The following is an 18,289-nucleotide window of genomic DNA, read 5'->3' on the forward strand; positions in this document are numbered from 1 at the left end:
ACAATTGTACTGTTGTTTATTAATTACTACAAAGCATACCTTGTAAATTAATAACTTATTTTTATTTTTATTTGTTATACACAAGTGTGTAGGAACTAACATATCAAAATTGCATAGGGACTTGTATAGGAACTTAAATACACAGGTGATCATACAACGCACAAATGAAATCACCCATTTGTAAAATAGAGATACAATCAAAAATAATAGATTAGGAAACTCATAATATAGGTATATGTACTATATTCAATTATTATAACATACTTTATCTAGGTATATCTAATAATCTAAAATAAAAAAAATAAAACATTTTATCATTAATATTTTAATTTGTTTTTCCTTGAACTTAGCAAATAAATGGGAATATAATACATTTTCCAGGTATTGGAAACTGACTAATCCCTCCCCCCTGGATGAATATAATATTTATAATAATAATGTATTTTATTTTAGTTTGTAAATTGTATAATTTGTAATTTCAGATTTAAATAAAACAGAAGAAACCCTAAAATTATCTGGTTGGTTTCAATGGACTTTGGCCAGGTTTTCATTGATTATAAAAAATAATCCAGAACACAGTTCATCAGAAAATGTTAAGCTAGTATTAGATTTAGAAGACGTTATAAGTTCTTTAGACTTTGGGCTTTCATACCAAAAATTAAAATTAAAAATATCATCTGCTTCTATTCAACACTTCACCAAGTAATTAATAAATAAATATTCTATTATTTTGTGGGATTACTATATAATCTATTCAACTTTTTTCCAACCATTATTCTTAGAAACATGAAAGAAGAACAATGGAAACACGGGCCATATTTAGGGCTCATACTAAAAGGTTATGATCCATTAAACAGTTCAGAGAAATCGTCAAAAACTGATGGTTTTTTAAATTTTACATTAACTCGAGCTATTAAAAGTTCCTTCCAAGGACCAAAGTCAAACAAGGATATTACACCCTTACATATGGTAATACATTCTTATTTTTTCTACAGTTTGTAATAAATATTAGAGTACATCGAAATTCTTCATCACAGATAAAGTGATCTACCTACTATAAATGATAACATTTAATAATTCTGTTGAAAATTGGTTCGCATAAGTATGTATAAAAAAGTTATTTGTAAATTGAACAGTTTCCAATGAATTGGAAATCAAATCTTGTTTGTAAATCACTTTATAAAATTAATAGTTTATAATTATTAGTTAATACAATTATTATTTGTTGTTTTTTATCAGGTCAGTGACGAAATGCTTAAGTTAAACCAACAACTAATGGATGAATACATTATGGAAATTGTAATCAAAGTGCAACCAATTGATATTGTTATATCTCCTTTAAACATCCACCAATTCTTATCTATAATTGATCCTCTTTTAGATATATTTATAAATTCAAAATATATGCTTAACCCTTTATCTCAATCTCATAACAAGTTAGAACCTAGTAATGAATTAATAGGTTTAACGCTACCATTATTTTATCTGGATATTGCATTATTAAGAATTTTCATTCCAATTTCTGTACAAAATAAAAAAAACCAACATCAAGATACTGCTATAATTCAAGTAATACACATTTTAATTAATTTAAATTAGGTGTTGGATATAATTTATTCACATACTTTAGGTTAATTCAATAAAAATAAATCAAAATCCAGAGAATCCAATTACACGAACACCACTCAGGAAGGATTTATATGTTGAAGCTGAAAAAAGAGGATTATTAACTATTCCAGGATCAATAGTTGAAGATCGTCAATATCAAATTGTTATAAATGGATTTTCAATAAAAACTGGATTTTGGATTGATCTCAAACAAGTTTTAGAATGTTATCAAGTATTATCCACATTGGATACTGATCATCAACCAAATGCTGCATTGTTATGGAATGAAGGAAAAAGACCTAGGGCTATGGGGAATTCAAATTTGGAAGAAATTAATATGTCAACTTTATTTAGTAAAGTATCTTTTCACTCAGTATTTGCACCTGCAATTATATTTGAACCAGAGAACACATTAGTTTGTGGAAGTTGGATGGAAGTTAGTATTTTAAATCTAAACTTTCATTGATTTAATTTTTTTTTAATTTTTTTTGTTTTAAGGTGAATACATTAAATGAAATCTCAATCACATTATCAGTAGAACAACTTCACTTATTTAATATATTAGCTTCTCAAAGCAATGAATATATATTAAGCCATTTAAAAACAAATTACACTCATGTTATTATAAAAGATGAAAAAATACAATCAAAATTCATAACAGAGTCGTCAACTCAAGATAGTGGTATTCATTCAACTGAAGATAATGGTACATGTTTTTATCAAGAAAATTGTTCAATATCATTGGTTGAAAATAAAATAAATACTCAATCAAATATTGCACTTTTCATAAAGAAGTAAGTATTTCTTTTAACACTAATTTGGGGTGTAGCAATTTAATAAATTTAAATGTAAGTTTCTTGTAATTTATTAGAAAATTCTAATTTAATAGTATAAGTTAAAAAAATATTTCTATTGTAATTCAATTTTAGAGAATTTTCAAAGTAACCATTGTTCAAAAACATTTTGTAAAGTTTTTGATATAATATGTGAGAATAAATTAACGTTAGCCATATTTTCAGGATTACTATTTATAATAATGTTTAAAATTTATATTATACAAACTACCAGTTTTAAAAAAATGTATAGTTAAAATTGTTTTAAGAACTTCTTCATGTGCCATGATAAAAAAAATCCATTTACAATTGAAATTTGAAAAATGTGATTGCACACACATTTTTTTCTAAACGTATGCTATTAAATTGACTTTTTATTATTGATAAAATAAATAAATAAATATTTTTTACCAAGTGATGCTTATGGTCATGTGGAACTTTAAGGTGTCCCTAAGGATTCCCTACTGTTAAAACCTTTGTATTACATTATTATAAATGTATATTATTCTTATAGATTCTAATTGTACACTACTCTTCACATAATATAATTGTCTATATTTTTTAGGGATACTAATACTGTAAATAAAATTCCAATTGATGTAATCATCACAGGAAATCAAATCAATTTAAATTTTTTTAATTGCATAAAAAAAAATGATATCAAAGTATCTGAACCTTTGCTCTTTGCTGTTGTTCATCAACCTCATATATTTTTTTCGCTATCTAGTACTTCAGATTCTTGTCAAGTATGAATTAAAATATCTTATTATATATATTTGTTTTAATTATATTTATATTAATATTTTATTTTAGGTAATATTTTTTGATCTGACAATTTCATTAGCTCCAAAAAATGAATCATGCATAGAAATACCAGATTCCAAAATGTACTCAGTACCGCTGTTTAAAACTAAATCCAATACAATGGATGATATTCCTTTAGCATTTTTTACATTAAAAATGTCTCGCCCCATTACAATTAGTCAATATAAAGTATGTGAATAATATTCCTTTAATGAATTAATTAATATATTTATACATAATAAATACATGTATTTTCATAGGTTGAACTAAATTTAGGAAGAGCTATTTCTTTATTATTAAACAAACAAAAGATCGATCACTGTTATAATTTACTAGATCTTGTGAAACAAATGTTACATAAAGGTATTTTGCCTCACGAAGAGACTAAAAATTATAACTTTCAAACTGACTCAAAGTAAGTTGATAATTATATTGAGTAATTAAATTTAACAAATTATATACTTTGATTATATTACAAAGAGAATATCATACCCTTTTATGTTATCTCCAATCATAGGCGTGTTTACAGGAGGGGCCCGGGTGGGCACTGCCCCCCATCCCCCGGCAGACTGTGCCTCCAACAAAATTATGCCAGGATAAAAAAAAAATTGTGTGTACCCTGCAGTATATATAGATTTTGATTAATTGTAATTTTTTTAGTTACGCATTTATTAATTAGTGATATATAATCATTATAATATGTTCATCAATTTTTTATAACTACATAACATGCAATGGTACTGTTGTGCCCATTTACCAGGTCTTGCGCTGTGATATCACAGATTAAATACTATTTTATCTAACCCGTGATAATATTGTTTTATTAGCTGAAAATATCCAATTACCGATTATCATTTCAAAAATGTGTTTAAATATTTTACGACTTGTTAAAATTATTTAAATTTTGTCAGAAACTCAAATTATTTATTTCTGATTAGTTAGGTAATAGTTTTACAATTTGTATGTTATCTAGCTTGTATAATGGATGGGAAAAAAGTATTGTTATTGTTTTGACAATAGTTGTACTTTTTGATCATATTTAAAAAATATTCTTACCATTGTGAATTTTGTAACAAAAAAATAAATGTTTCTTCATGTCTCAAAAAAAAAATAGGTCTCACAATTTAAAAATTAGTTTTGCCCCTTCCGTCACCAAAGTCTGAACAAGCCTATGTCTCCAATTAATTAACACATAACAAACTAATATATATGTTCAGAATAATCTATTTTACTCTGTTATTTTTAATATTAGAGTAAATTGTAGATAGTGTTATTATAGAAATGATAAAATACTTATAAGTTGCTTCAAAATTAAAATAGCAAAAAAATCCTAGTTATATTACAATCTTCTCTTTTCTTTTAATAATAGGCAAACCATTAGAAACATTTACCCCTCCCCATTTATGTTGGTTTATATCTTATAAACCTCTCAGTCCGACCATTGTGATATATAGTCAAAAAAATCAAAAAATATGCACTAAAAACGTTTAATTTTTTTATTGTTATGTCTTGAAACAAATTTTATTCTCACTTACTATATTATATGATCATCCAGAATAAATATGCAAACGCAAACAAATTCACGCTCTAATTATAACCTAGGAACTAAGTCTGGCCGATAAATTCTGAGCTAAACTGCATTATTTGAATATATTTGTGCAGTATTTCAATAGTGATTAGTGTTTATCAATAAGTTATATTATCCTAGTCCAAGCTACCATTGGTAAGCATTTGGGTTTTTATGTGTTCTTTCTATAAAATATAGGATATAAGTACCAATAAATAATAATATTTATAGTTAAATAAGTGAATAAATATTGTTTGCCAGTTAAAAAGTCTTGGTGAATGGAGGGGAGGGGGTGCACAACACCCAAATCACCCCCCTCCACAACTAATTATGCCACTGCCAACACTAAAATTAAAAATAACAGAATAAAATGAATTATTCTAAACAAAAACTTTGTATGTTGTGCGTTAGTAAGGAGTAAACATGTATGAATGATATCCTTAGAATAAAATTAAATAGACTAGTGTAAATGTTTTTACTTTTTAATTTAGTGATCAGTTCTTGATAAAGAAAAAAATTATTTCTATATAATTGATATTTTAATTGATTATATTATTTAAAATGTTTTATAGGTACATATTGAATAAAGTATAAACATGAATAATATATTACTCTGAATAAATTATTTTTTCATTATGATAATTTATCATTTTATGTTTTCTAGATTTGATGAGCTTGAAATTATAAATCCGTCTTTTAAAATTGATTCTGTTGTATCTCAACATGTGACTGATGAATACGATACACATAAATATGACAATTTAGTTCTTGATTCAATTGCCAATACGAGTGTAATTAGTGAAGTAACTAATGAAAATGTAATTGAATATCCTGTGTTACCAGTTAACGAATATTTTTGGTACTCAAAACCAATAGTTATGAACTTAACAACTCAACAAATATTTTTTCAATTATCTACTGAAAATAATGGTATGCCATTGAATTTTTTTTTTTTTTGTTAATTTAATGCAAAATAATTTGGATATTTTAGATAATATTGTGCTCAGTATTGAAAGTATTCTTTCTAAATTAAACTGTCTGTGGAGAAAACCATCTCAAAGGATGAATGGTGAAATAACATTAAATAGTGTGACAATATCTGTTGGACACGATTACTCAAATAACAATACAAATGAATTGATATTACATCCATGGACAATGACATTAGAAATTGTTTTATCATCTGATCCTTGGGTACCTGAATACTTAAGACCAACAAAACAACTAAAAATATTAACAGATTATATATCGTTCCAAATATCTCCAGATCATTACAATACATTAAAACTAATATGGAATGAGTATAAATATCTATTTGAATATAATAAAAATACTACAAAAAATCAAAATCAAAGTATGTTCAATTTTGAATTTGGTTGTTTAAAATAATTAGTTAGTTATAGATTCTGAGTGGACCGTGGGATAAATTATTGGTTTTACAATTATATATATTTTTTAAATTTTAATTGTTATGAACTATTTTATTAAATCAATAAAAATATAAGACAAAGTTTCACTCAGTCTCTAATAAAAATTCAATATGTAATACTAATACTAATATTTTTTTCTAAGGTTCTGAAACCGATGAACAATTTTATCAAGATGATCTTAGAGCTGGAGCTTTTCAATTTATTGAAACTACTAGTTCTGACTTACCTTTGCCTTATCAGATATTTTTTTCAGAATATTTATTAAATAACCCACCTAAAATTACATGGCGATATCCTCAACCCAGAACTTTAACAAAAATTGAAATACAACCAGTTCCTATGGATGTATGTAGAGTTTTAGAATATATGTTTACAACGTTCATTGTTGTATAAATAAAATTCTAACTTCAAAATATTTTGAAGGTGGACATTGACATTAAATTCCATTTACAATGGTATGATGAGATACAGAATTGTTTTAGAGAGCATACTATTTTCATATTTCCAAAATATGAACCAATGTTATTGCGGCTGGAATCATTGGAAGCTGTTTCAAACACATGGCGTATAATAATGGATAATTCATGTACAAATCATTATCCGCTACAAATAAAGTACTGCTAAATATAAATCGCTTGTTTGTTATATAATATGCACTATAATAATTTATTTACAGGAGTTTGGTCGGATGCCTTAGAGTAGACTCATATTTTTCACCAAGCCTAGTACCACAATTACAACTATCATTGTCAGCCTCATCAATTAAAGTAAATAATGTCCATAAAATAATTTTAAAAATGTACTATAACTTAATACTTAAATTTATTTTATAGATTAATATTTCATATCGTGTTAAAAAAAAAATATATTTATCACGATATGATTGCATTTCTGATGATCCGCCAAAACATAAACTAGTTATTTTTATTTTGGATCAAGTGAATGTTGGCTTTAAACTTCAAGAAGGTATTTAATATTTATTAAATAATTTTAATTTTAGTTGAACTATTGTTATTTAGTTATTGAAAACAGTTTTTTTTTTTTTTTATTAAAACAGTAATTCTATAATAACTTTTGGTTAACAGCTAATAAAATTAATAATACCAGCAGTTAATTTATCAGAACTAACTAGCTAAGCTAGCAAGACTAATATATTATATTTATGTTTTGTATCATTTATACCAAAATATTTGTTAAAATATAATGGTAAAAATAAGAATTCAACAAATATTGATTTTTATTTTTTTTTATTTAACATAGAAAACAAATTTTTATCCTCAAAACTAAAATAATACAAGTAAATCTCTTAAAAATAATTATATGTTTTGTACTTTTTGACATAATTATTTAAAATTGTTTAGAAGTTTTAAAACTAGGGTCTTACTAACTTTGTAGAGAAGAATTATAAAAATAGTTAGAGGCTGAGATAAGTATGAAAAAGTCATAAAAGTATTATCGAGTAGAGTATCACAGTTTAAGGACAGCCACCCTAAAGTTTATATCCGCTAAGCGGGCAACTAAATAAATAAAATCAGGATTTAGTTTATCAAGGAACCTTATGTCAGTTGTTAGCAGTCTAACAGACTGCTTAGACCAATCAACTAACTAATAGGCATTTAGTTATGCAGACTGTTTATATACTATTTATTTTATAATTAAAATGTATTTTTTTTATATCTATTAGGAGAAATGAATACATCAGCCCAAGCACATTTAAGAGTTGAACTATTAAATTATGGAACATTGACACAAATTCCTGTTGTAAAATCTTTTTGTTTATTTACAAGTCGTCACACCACCAAGCCAAGTAAATATTTTTTAAATTATTAAAAACAATGTTCTTAACCCATATTGTGGAATATTTATATTATTTTAATAAAAATAGAACCGGATATTCAATACAACATTCAAACTGGAGCAATTGCATGTCAATTTGGCCCAAGTATGATTAACTCTTTGATGGCAGCAGTACAGCTATGGAAAAATAATACTTATTTTATTACTACACCATATATTATTTGTAATGATACCAATTTTGAAATAACGTGAGTTATTAACTTTTATTTTTTAGGCTAGATTTTAGTTTCTTCTGGAGACAGTGTTACTGTGTACTAATATTATCTAGATAGTTTCATTAAATTCATAAAATTACTGATCAAAATATTTAAACTTTGAATTAATAACTACATAATATTACAGACTTTGTATCAAACAATATCATGAAGTCTAGCTTCTCATAAGTTATCATATTAATATTCTATTCAAGTAAATTTTAATTTATTTCTGTAGATTTGGTCAAGCAAGCACCAATGAAGTTATCACTCTCAATAGTTTACAGTCTTATAAATACACATGGCGAGTACCTACTGAACATCCTCATATAAGATTTAGTGTTGGAGATGCTGATAAGTAATACTTATTTAATACCTAAGTCAAATGAAATTTTGTTTTACACATTTACAGTTTTACTAATAATTTATGAATATTTAGTTTGTCTTGGAGTAATGAAATAAGTTTACGAACTGAAGCTTTGATGTCTTTAACAGTAAAAAACCACAAAGGGGAACCTCATATTTTAATAGTGTCAATTACAAATATGTCACCCTCTCTTATAAAAGTATGTCCTTTTTCAACTTTAAAAATATTTTTTATTTTATAATTATGTGTTATTTTAGGTTATTGTATCCAGCCAATTAAGTGTTTTAAATAAAACAAATTATTTGTTGAATGCTCGATTTACCAAAGTCAAACAAGTAGAGGAGCAAAAAGATCAGCATAACTTAGTTTTGCAGACTTTATCAGTTGCCCCTGAAAATAATTCACCATCAATAATGTTATATAATGGATTTAAAGTTACTTTAAAATTAAGTTTTCATACTCTTAATCATGAAGGTCCTTGGTCTGGACCTATTCCATTACATGCTGTTGAATTAGTCAATGGGAATCAAAACTCTTGGCTAGTCAAAAGTAAGTGTTTTGTTAAAGAAACCTGATGAATTAGTTAATAGAAATAATGATTTTTTAACAGTTCCAATGAAGGATAATATGAAGAAATATCGTAGTATCTGGTGTCGTTTGATCATAGAAAACATTAATAAAATACCTCGTATGTTGGTACGTAGTAAAATAATAAATATTTATTTTATGTTATTAACTAATTAATTATTCGATTTTAACATTCTAGATTTTATTAATGCCAATGTATGTTGTTCGTTCATACTTGCCTTATAGTACTTTATTAAACTTTGAATTAGTTGATAATAAATTAGAACGCAATACCATTATAGAAGCTAAATCTGCCATGAACTTAAATGACATTCAACATATTGATTTACCTGGTACTATGAAAGATGTTTACAATTTAACTATAAAATTAAAGTTAGTCAATTATTATATTATTATATTATTTATAATTTTATAATTATATTTTATATATTTAATTCAGATAAAAATATTTATTTATAACAACAAAAATTGAAATATTTTTAGCCAGGAGTCTTCAGCATCTTCACCGCCTGTATCTATAACATATTACATGGATATTGATATTCCTGAGTTATTTAATGATAGTTATTTTACTATTGAAGATCTCCTTAATGGAAAATATACTATAATGGATTCTGATCTTCAATGGCCATTTATTGGTCAACAATATTCAAGCATCAAATGGAAACAATGTGAATTGCCAGATACTGAAACTACTGTTAAAGTAATATTTATATTATAATATATACTCAGATAATAACTTGTTGATTAAAAATTATAATATAATATGTTTGTACATACATTTATTAACTACATTAAAAATAACAATTCAACTAACTTTAAATCTACTAAAATGTAGGTTCAACATTATGGACATCTTGATCACAGTAATGGCTTAAGTCGTGTAATTGTCGTTCAACCTTGGGCATTAATAGTCAATACATCTGGTCAAATCATAACATTATGCAATACAACTGATATCCTTTGTAACATAGATAATTTTTGTGTTGTGGCTCCTCCAGTTATTGAAGTAAGATTTGTCATAAGATATCATCCTTTATATATTGCATTATTGTGTATACAATTTTATAATATAAATAATTTCATAAAATGATAATATCTTTTATTTGATAATCTTTTCTATATATTATGTATTAATATATTAAAATAAGTTATATTTATATTTCTAATTCACTCAATAAATAGTGTTAAATGCACTTTCCATGAAATTAGAATTAATGATAAATTAATTTTAAATCTGTTTCATTTTTAGAATACATTTTATATTGATCTAAATATTGAAGATACTACTCATCGATCACAACCCCTTCAATTATCTAATAGTCAGTCATTTTATATGCCATCAGTCAATGGATTAATTCCTTTAAAGGGTCATACATCTGTTGTAATAAACTGTGAAAATTATGTAAGTTTTCTAATGATATTATTTATATAACTAAATCAATATAACATATGCACATTTAAATTAGATTGGTTATTTGAACGTTTGCTCTTTGGAACATAATAATATGAGAGTTATTCATATCCAAAGTTTATACATTGCTACAAATCATAGTTCAATTGATCTTAAAGTATTAGCGGTTTGTGCGGTACCATCTTCTGGTGTCTTAGATATTCCAGAAAATGTTGAAGAGGTGTCTGTTGATTTACCTAAAAATTTAAATGATCTGTAAGTTCTATAATTCTATATTAAATACTATTAACTTCATAAGTTTGCAATAAATATAATATTCTTGTTCTTATATACTGTGTGCGCCGTGCCGCTCTTACTTTAACAATCGCGGTTAACGACAACAACTTGCGCAATGCTGTGGAACTCACCCTATATTACCTTGTACAAATATTGTTGATTCGGTTAATACAAAATGACGTAATATATATTTTTTTATAATAATGCTAAAGGTACATACAATCATGAATATAAATAAATGTAGGCGCCGTGGGCCAGTGACAATATCATTAATAATAATAAATACTAAATAATGACAATAATTATAATAAATCTGAACAATATATAAAGTAGGTATAATATGACCTGATCAACACATCCGGCGTTGGTCACTGGTCAGCACGTGGTCCTCGCTGGAAATGCGACAGCGTCTTGAGGTATAATAATTATATAATTCGGTAGTGGACCGCTACACTGATCCATCAAACCTCGACTGTCTCAAGGTTTACGACGGTCTTAACGTGCACAAAAAAAATAATAAGTAATAATAAATACACTGCACCAATGTCGACTGACCATGCAGTTGAACACAGCCATACGATGCGACGCGATCCGGCAGTACGTGATCCGCCAAGTTCAAGCGTAGGCAACAGCCAAAAAACAAGTGTCCCGAGAACCGTGAGGGGGCACGACTCGTCGCGAACATTCCGCGCAGATCACGAGACTTGTAAAGCCTTTGGACTTAGGTAGATTTGGCAGGAAGTTCAGCCGTGTTAGGATTTATTTTTATTGAAGAGACACGACAGGCATTTATTGTCTCCATCTAACAAGTACGTAAGTACACAACATAGTAAATGTACGCTCAGTAGATTAAGTTTGGCTTCTTTAGTTTAAAAATTGGAGTGAACTGACCTATTATGAAACTTGATGATAAGAAGATTATCTGTGTTAGTATGTGGGTTTTTACGATAGTTAATTTTTTACCAAGTTTTACGTCCAATATAGCATAAATTAAAAATACGCACAACTTACTTAAACTGAATTTATCGTAAAAAAATCTCATATACAAACACAGATTATGTTCTTACTATTAAGTTTCATAGTAAACAATTCATTATAATTTTTAAACCAACAAAGCTAAATATCTGCCGAGTGTAAATTTGGTATGTAACTTACCTTGTAAGACAGAGACAACAAATGCCCGTGTTCCGTCCTCTTAATTTATTACAAATTAACTCGTAGTTAGTCTAAGCGTATGATTAAAAATATATAAAACAGTAAAACTATCAGAAAGTGTTCAGTTTTGTTTTAAAATTAAATTACTTAAAATATATTAGCATATTACTCATGGTTATAAAGTAATTTCAATTAATAAATATATTTTTTTATTAATTTTAGTGGTAAACCATTAGTAATGTGGACATTAATTGGTAAAGAATCAGCTAATGAAGATTTGGTGCAATATTTGATACTGACTTCAAACGGTAACATTAGTTGTCCTATCAAACTAACTGACATTGTGAAAGAGGAACGTCCATTGCCTGTTTTATTTTCAAGCTGTGATTCAAATCCATTAATATGTGTCACATTACAAGAATTGGATAATCAATATTTTTTCACAATATATAATCAACCATATCCACAATTTATTCTTTACAATTATTGTCCAGTATCATTAACTCTTGCCCTTAGTAAGAAATCTAAGTCTAAATCCAAATCTAAAGAACCAATGCCATTTTCAAATGATTGGAACTGGACATACAGAATATCTTCTGGAAATAACGCATACATATCATTTCCATACTCAGTATCATGCAAACAGATACCCAAAGTATTAATTGGAGTTGATAAAAAGCCTTTTAAAGGTGAGTTATATCTTAATTCTCTTAAATATGAGGTGAAAAAAAAATAATAATTATATATATACTAATTTTTTTCACTTATCAGGTTGGTTTGCAAGTATAGAGTTGAGTGTTTGTGAAAGCAGATTAGTGCCAGTGCCTGGTCAAATGAATGACATAAAAGTTTTGATTACAAAAAGAGCATTTACATTAGATGTAATTTTCAAACCAGCTGCACAGTTTGAATTTTCAGCTAATGAAGTGAGGTTAAGATTAGCTAAAAGTGATAAATTCAAAGGTAAAAAAAAAATATATATAAAAATTATATAAGATTGTACTTTGATTGCGACATTTTAAAATTATTCTAGGTACCTTATCATCAAAAAATGAAGTACTGAATAATGTGAGACTAGAAAATATTCGGACTCCTACAAGTTCCTTTCAAAATATGGGTTCTACATCGATCAATAGTAATTATTGATTTTTATCATATAATATTATATTATAAACATTTACATCATATATTAAGTTTATACTTAATCTAGTATATTATTATATTTTTTCAGAGCTTTGGCCTTCAATAAAATGCCATATTCATACATTTATACTTATTTTATTCATTGATGACATCGGATTTAATTCAAAAGCTGTAATTTCAATGACGTTAGATAATATTGCAGCCACTTTAGATGGAAATCAGGTACCTTTTGAATATATCTTTAATGAATAATTTACATTACTACATGATAACCACATTTTTACCATCACATATTCTAGTTTTTCTGTGTTAGATTTTTGGAAAACAGTAAAATACACCCCCACTCTATTTTTGGCATACTATTGTAGCATAAATAATTATTAATAACAGCTTAAATGTATGGGTTAGGTCTATTTAGAAGAGACAAAGGAGAGTACATGTTTGGGTGGATAAGATGTGTTATATATAAATTATTTTGTAATTAAGTGAAAAATATTAATATTCTTAATGTTGTTTTTTTCATACATATTCATGAATATGATTAGCCAATAGTTTTTATTAAATAATTTTCTTAAATAACCTCAACTATATTTTAACTATATCATCCACCTTACATATATTATAAAACTACATATCTTATTATGATATAATAATAAAAGTTAAACATATTTTAGGATTCTTCAAAAGGAGAAATGAACCTTATAATTTCAATAAATAACATTCAAATTGATAATAACGCATTTATTGATGGACATTATGACTTTCCTGTGATACTCGTAAAGCAAAAGAAACATTTTGAAGAAGTTTATTGTGATACAAGTTTCTTGAAACCATTGTCAAATGTAATCAATGATTTGAGACAGTTAGATTCTGCCATTATTATAAAATTGACATTAGATAAATCCTACTATTTAACACCAGGTATTTATTAATTATAGTATATAGTATAACAATATGATTGCTTCTTATGTATTTTAAATAACCAAAATACATTTTAAAAACTAATAACCTTTTTTGATGTTTGTTTTAGTCATTTTGGATCTAGAAATAACATTATTTACTTTTGAAGCATTTATAGAAGATCGCTATTGTTATTATATGTTGGAAATATTGAAAAGTTTTAAATCAACTATGTCGATTACACAAGAACATAATCTTGCTATGGATGAGTTCATTCCACTTCATTACTTAGTACTGGCACATTCCCAAGAATTTCGTAATCCTTTAGTGTTTAGAACATTCACTATAAAACCTTTCAAAGTGATGATAAGCTTACATACATCAACAACGTTCTATGTGGCTCTTGACCGGTCTCCTTTAGATTTTACAGAATTTTCTAAAACAGATTTAATTGCTTCTTATTATCAACTCGGTCGGAGTTTATCATTGCACTATTTTTTAAATGCAATATACGGTACTGGATGGGCATTGGGTTCATTAGAATTCTGGGGCTCTCCTGGCGGTCTTGCACGATCTGTTGGAACTGGATTGTATGATTTTGTGACTTTATCTGCCCAAGGCATGACTGAAGGTCCAAAAGAATTTTTTGTTGGTGTCTTAAGTGGATCTGCATCACTAGTCAAGCATGTTACAACAGGAGCATTATCATCAGTAACAAAATTTGCATCTAGTTGGTCGAGAACATTCAACCGATTAACATTAGAAGCTGAAGATTTGGAACAAATTGAAGAGATTAGACGTTTACGACCACAGAATTTATCACAAGGAATCATACAAGGTCTAAGTGAATTTGGAATTAGTTTGTTGGGAGCAGTTGGCGGATTAGTAAATCATCCAATACAATATGCAATTCAAGAAGGCCCTGAAAGAAGAAGGGGATTTGTCAATACTGTAGCTATAGGTTTTGTTGAAGCCATTACTAAACCAATAAGTGGAGCTGCAGAACTAGTAGCAATGACAGGTGAAGGTTTTTTGGCTGGCGTGGGCTGGATTAAAAGTCCTCAGGTAACCTAATCCTTTTTAAATTGTATTTTCTTTGGTATTTATTTATTTTGGACTTTAGTTTACAATAAAATAGAACAAAGAAAGAGTGTAGCAGAGATTAGAATTGTTGGTATATATGTGAAGTGACTATTGAAGTTAAAATAAAATCATTAGGGATAGTGCAGGAGTGGCACAAATTATAGATGCCTACAAAATGAGGGAGGATGGGACAAGATAGTTCGGCCATGTTATGAGAATATAATATGACTGAGGAGGTGGAGTGGATATGGAAATTAATGTAGAAGGCAAGTGAGGGAGGCGAAGACTAAACCTAAGATGGATAGACAGGCCCTGAGGAGGTAGGACAAGGATGGTCGACCTAATATAGTTGAGAGCGAAGGGCAAAGGAAAAGAAAATTATTTATTTATTTTAGTTACAACTAGGAGAGCAAAGGTTTGCAATTAATTTTATTTTGTGTACCTATCTGACGTTATTGTTTTTGTTTAGTTGCGTTCAAGTCTCAGCAACAGTGAAATAGGATTCGGTGCGTCAGAACTCAGATACTCTTGGTTAATATTAAACAAATATTTGACCACAACAGAACAAGTTCTATTGACTTGTGATGCAACTGTGGATAATTTAGACCAAGAACTTAAAGTATCGGAATTAACATTGGTCTTGACAAATAGATTTTTATATTTAATCAAAGATCCAAATTGCATGATGCCAAATGTACTACGCTTACCAATAACTCAAATTGTTACTCCCAGTCTACGGCACCGTGATCCTTCACTGATTACAATAACTATTTGTATGACAGAACAGGTAATAATAAAAAAATTAAATTAAATTTCCAGTAACCTATCATAAAATAGTTTTTAAGTAATTTGCATTTCATTAACAGAATGATACAGCATATTCTCGAGTTGCCGATTATGTACGTAAATCACAAAGCTTTTTAAATATGGAATCAAAAACAGAATCAGGTAATCCAGATCAAACACATAAGTTGTTGGTCAGTCCACAAATCCGGAATCACGTATTAAACTCAATCGAATTCCTCAAACGACATATCCAGAATAAAGGATATGCAGTGATATAATATACCTAAGTATTAATTAAAATATTTTGTGCAATAAATATGCATTTTAAAAGCCTGTGATAACTACAGTATAATTTTTAATTTATTTATGAATATTCTTAAGATTTTAATTAAAACTTAAAATTGAATTACTTTATTTACAAAAAGTTATCTTATCTTTAGTTAAAACGTTATATTATGGTTTTTATGTGTCGAAAACATTTGTTTGTTAATAGTAATTTATTCTGAAATATTATTTATTATAATGACTAAAATGTTTAGTGCAAATGTTAATGTATTATATTATTATCCAAAGACTTATTCAAATATTAAAATTAATATATTTTTATAAACTATTACATTATGTGTTTATTCAATATCATAGTAACTTCAAGCGAAACCACAGCCGGCCTAGCTGTGTGTTGAACGGCCGAAGACACTCGGAATAGTACGCGTCCCCGGGTTGTAAATTGGGGAACGCCCCGTAAAAGTCTGTCCCTGGCAAAGGAGGATGAAGCCGGTCCGTCACCGGTGGACGAGAGTGTCGGTAGGGGTTGAGCGGGAATACACTTATTGAAGTCCGTACCGGAAAGGTCCGTCCCCGGCAAAGGAAGATGAAGACGGTCAGTCCGTCCCCGGTGGACGAGAGTGTCGGTCGCGGTGCGAGTGGATTGAGCTGAATACCGCTCTGTGGACAGCTATGATTAAATGACCCGTATAAGGTTCAGAGGAAATGCCCCTCGTTCTGGGCCTGCACGGTCGTCCGTGAGGCCACCGATTTCACTGGCGGTGTTCCCGGCACGAGTCGGGAGCACGGGCGCTGGGGTTCGCTCCACCAGGGAGTACAGCGTCCCATTTGTTAGCCAGTTCCCTGCATGTCTCCGGGGCATTCCGGTGAGTGTTGGGGTCTGCACTGTGGTGGCTCGTCTCCCGTAGAGTCCCGTTAATTCGGTAGACGGAGGCTGCCGTCGAAGCATGTCCAACCGTTGACGCATTACGAACAGTAACATGGGTGCCAGGTTTGCCCAGGGCGGCGGCCGAGCCAGGGCCGTCGTTTGCCTAGCTAATCGGATTCCATCCGTGGAGTCGGATTCGTGCGGGCGAGTGGTTTTCGCTGATGTAGCCGACAGCATCGGAGTCGGCGGGCGTCTGGAGTCGGCAGCAATGAAGCTTCGGCCGCCTTCACGGTAGGTGGGGAACGGCCACCGTCGGTGCGCCGTCCACCTCTGACGGCCGCTCGTCGGCAGACGTGTAAATCCGGGCTGATGCCGCCGACTGATGCCTCCGTGTCTCTTAACTAGCGCTCAGCTGCTAATAAAAGATTCGTGGTTGTAGCCGAAGGCGCAAAAATCCAGGAACCCTTGTATTTACATCCATACCATTTAAAACCAAGGAAAAAATAATTACTTTTTGTATTTGTGTAATTTTATATATTTCTATCTAAGTTTTTGGGAGTCTTTTTTTGATTGTTGGTAAATTTTGGCTTCTGTTTTTTTTTGTGGATATGTCGTACGTGTGTCTCTATGTATTTGTGTATGGACCCTAGCTCCGGCATAATATAATGAATAAAAATAATTAACATCTACAGTTTATATTAAAACAATAGTATACTTATATTGTCTGTAACTAATAAAGTATAAACAAAAGTTCGAATGCTTAAATTTAATTTAAGAGGACGCTTATCCGCATGCGTTGTCTTAGGGTCGATTTCACCAACACAGTTAATCACGGTTAACGCTTAGGGCCAGTTGCACCGTCTCTGATTAAAGTTAACCGGAGTTTAATTGGCCGAATTTGCCCGGTTAAATATCTGTTATCAGCTGATTAAGCTTAATCGAAGTTTAACCGTAGACGGTGCAACTGGCCCTTAATCGGCTGATAAATTCGGCCGATTAAACTCCGGTCAACTTAAACCGTGTTGGTGAAATCGGCAAATTGGTGTCTTACAAATGAACAACATACCAAAAAACTGTTTTGCGCGGGATAGAACCACTCCCTCGATATTTAAATTGAATTACCAAAATTAC

General features: G+C 29.1%; 1 protein-coding gene across 1 annotated transcript in view; it reads left to right on the plus strand.

Moving 5' to 3' along the window:
* Positions 1-16,374, plus strand: part of LOC100160075 (vacuolar protein sorting-associated protein 13B) — a 31,737-nt gene extending 15,363 nt beyond the window's left edge. Inside the window, exons 21-53 of the mRNA XM_008186792.3 lie at positions 483-702; positions 783-969; positions 1,240-1,569; positions 1,631-2,044; positions 2,107-2,402; positions 3,007-3,187; positions 3,255-3,434; positions 3,506-3,660; positions 5,477-5,742; positions 5,804-6,166; positions 6,385-6,587; positions 6,666-6,856; positions 6,919-7,009; positions 7,076-7,208; positions 7,927-8,049; positions 8,128-8,287; positions 8,532-8,651; positions 8,733-8,859; positions 8,918-9,209; positions 9,271-9,356; positions 9,427-9,620; positions 9,732-9,951; positions 10,087-10,257; positions 10,501-10,653; positions 10,718-10,917; positions 12,316-12,782; positions 12,865-13,056; positions 13,127-13,228; positions 13,325-13,458; positions 13,911-14,157; positions 14,267-15,201; positions 15,689-16,006; positions 16,086-16,374. Coding sequence (XP_008185014.2) covers positions 483-702; positions 783-969; positions 1,240-1,569; positions 1,631-2,044; positions 2,107-2,402; positions 3,007-3,187; positions 3,255-3,434; positions 3,506-3,660; positions 5,477-5,742; positions 5,804-6,166; positions 6,385-6,587; positions 6,666-6,856; positions 6,919-7,009; positions 7,076-7,208; positions 7,927-8,049; positions 8,128-8,287; positions 8,532-8,651; positions 8,733-8,859; positions 8,918-9,209; positions 9,271-9,356; positions 9,427-9,620; positions 9,732-9,951; positions 10,087-10,257; positions 10,501-10,653; positions 10,718-10,917; positions 12,316-12,782; positions 12,865-13,056; positions 13,127-13,228; positions 13,325-13,458; positions 13,911-14,157; positions 14,267-15,201; positions 15,689-16,006; positions 16,086-16,283 — 7,649 coding nt within the window. The 3' untranslated portion in view covers positions 16,284-16,374. The remainder of the gene's footprint in view (positions 1-482; positions 703-782; positions 970-1,239; positions 1,570-1,630; positions 2,045-2,106; positions 2,403-3,006; positions 3,188-3,254; positions 3,435-3,505; positions 3,661-5,476; positions 5,743-5,803; positions 6,167-6,384; positions 6,588-6,665; positions 6,857-6,918; positions 7,010-7,075; positions 7,209-7,926; positions 8,050-8,127; positions 8,288-8,531; positions 8,652-8,732; positions 8,860-8,917; positions 9,210-9,270; positions 9,357-9,426; positions 9,621-9,731; positions 9,952-10,086; positions 10,258-10,500; positions 10,654-10,717; positions 10,918-12,315; positions 12,783-12,864; positions 13,057-13,126; positions 13,229-13,324; positions 13,459-13,910; positions 14,158-14,266; positions 15,202-15,688; positions 16,007-16,085) is intronic.
* Positions 16,375-18,289: the final 1,915 nt, after the last annotated feature.

Source organism: Acyrthosiphon pisum, chromosome A1 (genome assembly GCF_005508785.2).
Source record: "Acyrthosiphon pisum isolate AL4f chromosome A1, pea_aphid_22Mar2018_4r6ur, whole genome shotgun sequence".
NCBI lineage: Eukaryota > Metazoa > Arthropoda > Insecta > Hemiptera > Aphididae > Acyrthosiphon > Acyrthosiphon pisum.